Below are 8852 nucleotides of genomic sequence, written 5' to 3' on the forward strand. Positions count from 1 at the left end.
TCTTTGGATCTCTATTTCATTTAGTTCTGCTCTGATCTTAATTATTTATTTCCATTTTCTACTTTTGAGATTGTATTGTTGTTGTGTTTCTAGTTTTTTGAGGTGTTAGGTCATTTAGTTGAAATATTTCTATTCTTTTGATGTAAGCATTTATTGCAATAAACCTCTCTTAGTAGTGCTTTTGCAGGATCCCATAGGTTTTGGTATGGTGTATCTTCATTTTCATTAGTTTCAAGAAATTTTTTGATTTCCCACTTAATTTCTTCTTGGACCCATAAGTCATTCAGGAGTCTACTGTTTAGTTTTCATGCATTTGTATAGTTTCAAGAGTTTTGCTTGTTACTGATTTCCAGTTTTAGTCCATTGTGGTCTAAAAAGATATATGGAATGATTTCAATTTTTTTAAATTTGCTGAGACTATATTTGTGGCAGTAATATTGCAGGATACAAATCAATGCTCCCAAATTAGTTGCCTTATATTCTCCAATAATGATCTCACAGAAAGAGAAATTAAGAAAGTTAGCCCATTTACAATTGTCACCAAAAAATAAAATAAAATAAGATACCTAGGAATCAATTTAACCAAAGAGGTGAAAGATCTCTACAATGAGAACTACAAACCACTACTGAAGGAAATTAAAGACGACACAAAGAGATGGAAAGACATTCCATGCTCTTGAATTGGAAGAACATTGTGAAAATGTCCACGCTACCCAAAGCAATCTACAGATTCAATGCAATTCCCATCAAAATACCAATGACAATCTTCACAGAAATGGAAAAAAACAATCTTAACATTCATATGCAACAACAGAAGACACCAAATAGCCAAAGCAATCCTGAGCAAAAAACTAAAAGAAAGCTGGAGGCATTACACTACCTGACTTCAAACTATACTACAAAGATACAGTAGCAAAAACAGCATGATACTAGCATAAAAATAGAAACTCAGACCAGTTGAGCAGAACAGAACCCAGAAATCACCCCACAGACTAACAGCCAATGATATTTGACAAAGGCTACAGAAACATACATTGGGGAAAAGACTGCCTCTTCCATAAGTGGTGCTGGGAAAACTGGACATCCATATGCAGAAGAATGAAACTAGACCTGCACCTCTCACTATATCCTAAGATCAACTCAAAATGAATTAAAGATTTAAGTATAAGACCTGAAACTGTAAAATTACTAAGGGAAAATATAGGGGAAACACTCAGGAACTAGGCATGGGGACAGACTTTACGAGCAAGAACCCAAAAGCACAAGCAACAAAAGAAAAAATAAACAAATGGGACTATATCAAGCTCAAAAGCTTCTGCCCAACAAGGGAAATAATCAACAGAGTGAAACTACAACCTACAGAGTGAGAGAAATATTTGCAAGCTATACATCTGACAAGGGATTAATATCCAGAATATACAGGGAACTCGAGCAATTACACAGTAAAAAATAATAATAATAATAACCCAATTTAAAAATGGGCAAAGGAGCTGAATAGACATTTTTCTAAGGGAGACATATAAATGGTCAACAGGTACATGAAAAAAATGCTCAACATCACTAATTATCAGGGAAATGCAAACTAAAACTACATTGAGACATCATCTCATCCCAGTAAGACTAGCTATAATCAAAAAGATAGAGAATAACAATGCTGGCTAGGATGTGGAGAGAAGGGAATGCTCCTACACTATCGGTGGGACTGTAAATTAGTACAACCACTATGGAAAACAGCATGGAAATTTCTCAAACAACTACAGACAGACCTACCAGGATCCAGCAATCCCGGTTCTTGGTATATACCCAAAAGAATGGAGATCATCATGTCAAAGGGATACCTGCACTGCCATGTTCATTGCAGCTCTGTTTACAATTGCCAAAATATGGAGCCAACTGAAATGTCCATCTACGGATGACTGGATAAGGAAAATGTGGTATATATACACCACGGAATACTATTTACCATAGAAAAGAATGAAATTCTGCCATTTGCAGCAACATGGATGAGCATGGCGAACCTTATGTTAAGTGAAATAAGCCAAGAACAGAGGGAAAAATACCCCATGTCCTCACTCATTAGTGGAAGCTAAGAGAGAAAGAAGGAAAGAAAGAAAAACCACAGTGGTGTATTGGACTTGGAGAGGGAGAGAGCATAACTAGGGTTGCAGCGTGGGGTAGCGGAAGGGAGGAGAGAGAGAAAGGTAGAAGATTAACTGGGTGGAGGACACAGGGAATAATCACAATTTCTGGTAATTGGCATGCTGATAGTATTGATCCAGCCATCACATCTTGGGTATGAGTGGTAACAGTCAGCTTTGTACCCAATGAATATTCATAACCAATGGAAAATATCATGATGGATATATACCTTCCACAAAGAACGACAGTCATGGTGTGATTTATCTAAATGAATTCAAGATAATTCTAGAAACTATAAAATCTCATTATTTGGTATAAGTTCTTAGTATTTTTCCATCTTAAGGACAAAATATTTGATCTGCCATCAATCTTTGCAATATTTTTAAGTTTATTTTATTGATGGAATAAAGTTTGTTGAGGAAATAATGTTAACAATATTTCAAGAGTAGTATTTAAACTATTAAAATAAAATATTTTTAAAAGTTTTGCAATGCAAAAAAACTATTCAATAAATTTTTGCTATTATAAAAAATTTAAAATTTCAAAATTTCAAAAAAAATGTGTGTGTGTGTGTGAGAGAGAGAGAGAGAGAAAGAGGGAGGAAGATTTATAGATCATCATCTTGGGAAAACAAAAACACTGAAACAGATGAATAAAATGAAGAGTTAATGCAGCAAATGTTTTAGACACGAAGATTATATACCAAATAAAAGAAAAGAGAAAACAGAAAAGTTTGAAGATGCCAAGAGATGAAAAGAAGATATCACAGAATTTATTGATACTTATAAGAAATCATCTATTTGTTATTTAAATCTGACTAAACCTGTGAGGGGAAAGGGAAGAATTTAAAATATGCAATTTAAACATTTTACACAATTATTGAAAATCAGCATTGTACCCCACATGTACATATAATAAATAATAAAAACAAATAAAAATAAAGATATGCCACTTAGGCCAATCTCCTGAAAATTGATATTACATGTAAATGACTCTTGCAGAAAGCAAACAAACAAAACCCTATGTCTCTTCTCCTTGAAACACAAGTAAATTTTATGATGCCACCAATGGATAAAGTGACCTCTTTAAAAATCTGATTCTCACGGCTACCTGGAGAATCCAGAGGAGAAAAACACTTGATCATAAGATGAATATGGGAAGAAATTTGCAAGGCTGTGCTTTTAGGACTTGAGCCCAACTGGCATATCTGTGGTGTTTCCCATCCAGAATTTCAGATCCTGGCCCAGGATGGGTTCAGGAGCAAGTAGAACCAAAAAGTGCCTAAGCTAAAAAGTGCATATAGGTATCTCCAATACCTTTCAAATCCAGTCTGACTGCATCTATAAAAAACAAACAAAATAGCAAAAAGCCTGGTGCTTCTCCAAAGGTATATACTCTTACAATCACATACATCCCTCTTATTAGTACTATAGCTTACAGAAAGAGGGGCACATGACATGCCCACTGGTCCCTCTGGCTCTGAAAGCTATGACTACAGGAGGAGGAGGAAGAGCCTCAGAGATCAGGAGGGGACTCTCAGGGGAAAAGCCGCGTTGTCTACCCCTGATCTCCTGGGTCTCTTTTCCTCAAAACTTTGAGTATCTCAAGGGAACCAACAGTCAGACTTCAGGCAGGTAACATGGGATCTTATTTAAAATGGGAATTTTTAATTTCCCCAGAGTTGGTGCTTTGTGATTCCTTACGCCATTGTCTCAGATGGTTTCTCTTTCCTTAATCCTTGACTTTACTGAGAGAGATGGAACATGTAAGTTGCAAGGATTACTGTCTTTAGAAGATGGTGGATTCGTCTCTGTATGTTTCCAAGGTAGAGGTCACTAGTGTCAGTAGGAAAAATTCAACATTCCCCAAGGATATCCATTTGTTAATAAATTCAATTTCAGCAGGATAGATATTTTTAGAAAATCATAGCCTGACTATTAGTAGCTCCTTCTGGGAGACTTTCCAGTGGTTATGTCAAATTCTTAGCATCTAGAGTTCCCTATATTTGCTCGATGCCAGCTCCGCTTGACTGATGCAAATTGTTCTCCCCTCCATATCCCTTAAGGTTTTTCTGAGATTGTAGCAAGTGATGCTCTAATTTTTTTTTTTTTTTTTTACATTTGACCTGTGTTTATTGATTATTCTCTTTCCTACATGGAAGATATGGAAGAGTGTAAAGACTTCAATGTACTTTTGGTTCTTTCTTATACCATAAAACCAGTAGCATTGTGCAGTTTTGATTCAGTGCACACACACTCCAGGATCTTAATTAAGTAGTTGTATCAACTATGGCACCTATTTCCATACAATGCAGTTGAATGTCCTAAATCTCCACAGCATTTCAATGGAAGTCAGAATAAAAAATTTTGAGTTGCCCCAAATCCTGTTGTACTTTATGTTTCCAATCTAGGAATCTCTTAATTCAGTCTTTCCTCGAGTTCATAGTGACCTGATATAGTGCATAACTCTTAAGACATCAGAAGTTATCTGAAGCATATGCATGCAAACTTTAGTTAATCTTTGACTCCATGATCTCTGCCTTTCTCCTAGCCTAGGTTTCTTTCAGCTTTTCTATCTGTCACAAGCAATGCCATCACTGATTTCTATTTCCCCAACATATTTTTACATTTTTATTTTAACAAAATTTCAGACTTACGGAAAAGTCGCAAATGTAATACAAGGAATTCCTTCATACCCTTTTCCTAGATTCACCAGTTTTTTACACTTTCCCCATTTGCCTCATTATCTCTAGTTCTAAATTATATGAGAATAAGTTGGAAACATTAGGATCCTTTACTCCTAAATATTTCAGTGCATGTTTCCTAAGAAAAAGGAAATTCTCTTATATAACATAATCAAACTATAAAATGCTGAGTTAAGAACCACTGTCCCGCCTAAATACTTACTGGCAGAAAATAGAAATTAAGACCTAAGTTTCAATTTTCCACATCACAGTTCCAATTATTCCCCTTCTGAAATCGAACGAATTCTGTTCCTGATCTGATTTCTGATGCCCCTGTTATTGCTTTCCCCCAAGGCCTCTGAAGAAATGGCTTGTTCCAGAAAAGAAAGAGTAGGAGAAGAATTAAAGCCTCCCCCCCATCACCACCACCTCTGATTATTTCTCCTTCTCCCACCTGATCAACAGCATTGTTTCTAAAGGGGCTAGTCTCTTCAGAGTGACTGATCACCCCATATGAATGTCCACTTAGAAACTCAGCAAATGCTCATTCCCAATTTTTTTTATGATTCAGGTAATTTCTCTTACTTTCCCCTTTACTGTTGCTCATTTATCTTCCCAGGCAAGACTGAGTGCCACTTTTTCTTTCCAAATTCTTTTTTTTTTCCTCAAATTTACAGAAAAGTTTAAAGTACAGTAACTTTTTTTCTTGAACTCTTAGAGAGTAAGTTGCTGACACATGGGTCATCATCCTCAAATATTTTAGTATTTTCTACAAACAAGGACATTCTCCTCTGAAATTACAATGCAATCATCAAAATCAAGAAATTAACATTAATTTATTACCATATAATCCTCAGATTCCATTCAATATCTGTCCATTTGTGTCAAGCACATTCTCTATAACAAAAGAATGTAGGTCAGAATCAAGCCTTGTGTTTATTGGCATTTCCTTTTAATCTTCCTCAATCTGGAAAAACCCCTCAGTCTTTCCTGGTCCTTCATTACCTGTATCTGGACACTTCTAGAGATTACAGGCCAGTTATTTTGTGGAATGTCCTAAAATTTAGTAGTTCTGATGTTCTTTCATGACTAGATCCTTGTTAAGGATTGTTGGAAGGACAGAAGTGATGCTGTGTTTTGTCATCGCATTCTATCAAGAGGCACATGATTCTGAATTATCCCACTTCTAATGATGTTCACTTGATTACTTGATTAAGGTGGAATGAACAATGTTTCTCTACTTTGAATTCAGTCTTTTTTTCTTTTAAATTAATATTTTTCAAGGAGGTAGATCGAAACTACATAAGTATCCTGTTCTTCACCAAACTCTTATCAGCTATTTCAGTTATAGAGAAGGGAATAGGTCAAAGTATTTAAAAGGGAGACCCAGGACATGTAAAAGGATTCACAAGTAGAGGAGTTTAGCCCCACAGCAGGATTTGTGGAGGAAGTAAAACGAAACCAATAGATTGGAAAAGAATTGTGAATGGCTCTAGAGCCCAGGATAATGAGTTTGCATTTCATTCAATATGAAAAGGTAGCTTAAGCCCAACTCCAACTATAAACCTAATGCAAACTTTCAAAGGAATGACAATGTGGAAAGGTATTTTAAGAAGGTGGCAGTTAGGGTCTGACCAGCTCTAAGGATTAGAATAAAAGGGTGGGGGGGAAGGTTATGGGTGGCAATTACCAAGTCAGGAAAATCCATCCAAGAAGATTGGGAGGTAAAATGAAGAAGAGGGGATGAAGTGCTGGCAAAAAAAAGAAGTAGAATAAATGAAATAATAAATATCTTTGATTAAAGAATTTCAGTTTGAAATCTGGTAAAAAAAAAAAAAAAAAGAGCAAGATTGAGTTATTATAAGTCCAATCATGACCATTTAACTACAAGAGAGATGAAGGTCACTACATATATAAAGAAAATCAGGAAAGCAAACCTTACATACTGCATGGCTCACAATAAACTTTCACAAAAATTGTGTTTAATGTGTGTTAAGGCAGTATCACCACATATGGATATTAAACTTTGCCTTAAATGGCTGAGGGCAGAAGAGCACAAAACTGTCAGTCTGATGCTCAGATATCTGAGGACAGTGAATCAGTGTCAGAGAGATCAAGACATGATGAGAAAGAGGAAAGAGAGGCAGGTGAGAGATGGTCCAAACAATTCTTCAGAAACCAGGGGTGATATCCTCTATTTTTCTGAATCTTCTTAACAAAGAGTTGACATATCATACTAAATTAATAGGAGGATTTTCAGTGTCTATAGCAGAAAGCAGAATCCCCTAATGTCCTAAACAGAAAACTACTTCGCAGAGCTATCAAAGAAAGAAAAGGTCTCATTCCCACAGCCCACAACAGGACTGTGCTCAGGGAGACCCTCAGCATAGCTCAGGAACTCCAGGCACATCACGGGAGCCCTGAAGAGCAGAGCTCTCAACCCAGAGGAGAGCAGAGCCTAAAGAGCGGAGCCCTCATCCCATTTATAATTCCTCCACTCATCAACCAGTCTGTTCCCAGCAACAAAATCTGGGTCACAGAGGTTGGCACTCCAGCAGTCAGTTGTGCCTAATAAATAACTCCTATTGATTTTCCAGCCCAGGGCCTCACCACTGCTTCCCCATTGGCAGCTCTGATTGTGGCACCAAAGGACAGGCTGAAAAATCACTCACACACTATTGGTGCTCTCCATCTCCCATCCTCACCCATAGGTGTATATAAACCCCAAATAGCCTGAGAATGTGTACCACTACATAAGTGAGTTGGAAGCTGGTTGGACAGCTATTGTGCTGGCTGCCACCCTCACCTGGTCACTGCTGCTGCTGTATCAGCCCCAGGATAGGAACATGAACAAGCTGCTGCTTTGGGTCTCTGTCCTCTCCGGCTTGCTGGAAGTTTTTGCTCAGACAGGTAGGGAGGTCAGGGCTATGCGAGGGTACTTCGAAAAGCCTATGGAAAGATTCATATCATCTTTTAATTATATTTTTTCATGAACTTCTTGAAGTACCCTCATACGAGTGTACGTGATAGAGTAGGTGGGTGAGAGAGATAGATTGTGGGAACGAAAGACAAGAGGTTGCTGAATATAAAACCGAATTAGTGATTTTTCCCATTCACATTTTAAGTGAAGATTATTTTATTACTTTATTACTTTCTTTCTCTCACAGACATGAGTGGGAAAGTATTTGTTTTTCCTAAAGAATCTAATTGTGCTCATGTGACCTTGATCACACAGCTGGAGAAACATCTGCAGAACTTCACAGTGTGCCTTTGCACTTATACCGACCTCTCTCATGCCTACAGCCTCTTCTCCTATAGCATCCAGACCAAGAGCAATGAGATTATCATTTTTAAGCCTAAAATTGGAGAGTACAGTTTTATCATTGGGAGTGAAAAGATTTTCTTCAAAGTCTATGAGCCATTTCCTGCCCCAGTGCACATCTGTGCCAGCTGGGAGTCCTCCTCGGGCATTGCTGAAATTTGGGTCAATGGAAAGCCTTTGGTGAGAAAGGGTCTGGGGCAAGGCCGTTCTGTGGGAGCCCACCCTATGATCATCCTGGGGCAGGAGCAAGATTCCTACGGGGCTGGGTTTGATAAGAGCCAGTCCTTTGTGGGAGAAATTGGGGATTTGTACATGTGGGACTCTGTGCTGTCCCAAGAGATCCAGCCTGTATATCAAGGTGTATACTCCAAACCCAATATCCTGAACTGGCAGGCATTGAACTATAAGATGCAGGGTTATGTGGTCATCAAGCCCCTTACATGGAGTTGAAGTTCTGCTCCAACAGGGCAGAGTTACTGGGAAGGAAGTCACCTCAGGAAAGACCAGCTCTGAAGACAATTATACTTTGTGCCCTATTGCTATTGCTGTGTTTTCTTTGAATTTCCTATCTGTTGAACTACTTAATTTACAATAAAAGTACAATGCATTTGTTCAGTATTTTGCATGGCCCAAAGCACCTCTCATTTAAGGGTTCTGTTTTTGAGTTTCACTGTTTTTCAGAAAATGGGCAACAACCATGATATAATA

At 37.6% G+C, this 8852-nt stretch overlaps 1 protein-coding gene across 1 annotated transcript; it reads left to right on the plus strand.

Annotated features, from left to right (window-relative positions):
* Positions 1-7668: 7668 nt before the first annotated feature.
* Positions 7669-8594, plus strand: LOC134383008 (serum amyloid P-component-like). Its single transcript, XM_063103663.1, has 2 exons — positions 7669-7732; positions 7990-8594. Exons 1-2 carry the CDS (start codon positions 7669-7671, stop codon positions 8592-8594), a joined length of 669 nt encoding a protein of 222 aa, XP_062959733.1.
* The last annotated feature ends 258 nt before the right edge of the window (positions 8595-8852 follow it).

The sequence above is a fragment of the Cynocephalus volans genome, chromosome 8 (assembly GCF_027409185.1).
Source record: "Cynocephalus volans isolate mCynVol1 chromosome 8, mCynVol1.pri, whole genome shotgun sequence".
In the NCBI taxonomy this organism is placed as follows: domain Eukaryota; kingdom Metazoa; phylum Chordata; class Mammalia; order Dermoptera; family Cynocephalidae; genus Cynocephalus; species Cynocephalus volans.

Bases quoted from the DNA above. Each gene is read 5' to 3' on its own strand.
- LOC134383008 (XM_063103663.1), top strand. From the start codon at position 7,669: ATGAACAAGCTGCTGCTTTGGGTCTCTGTCCTCTCCGGCTTGCTGGAA. The intron at 7,733-7,989 runs GTAGGGAGGTCA...TTTCTCTCACAG, and splicing joins GGAAGTTTTTGCTCAGACAG to ACATGAGTGGGAAAGTATTT.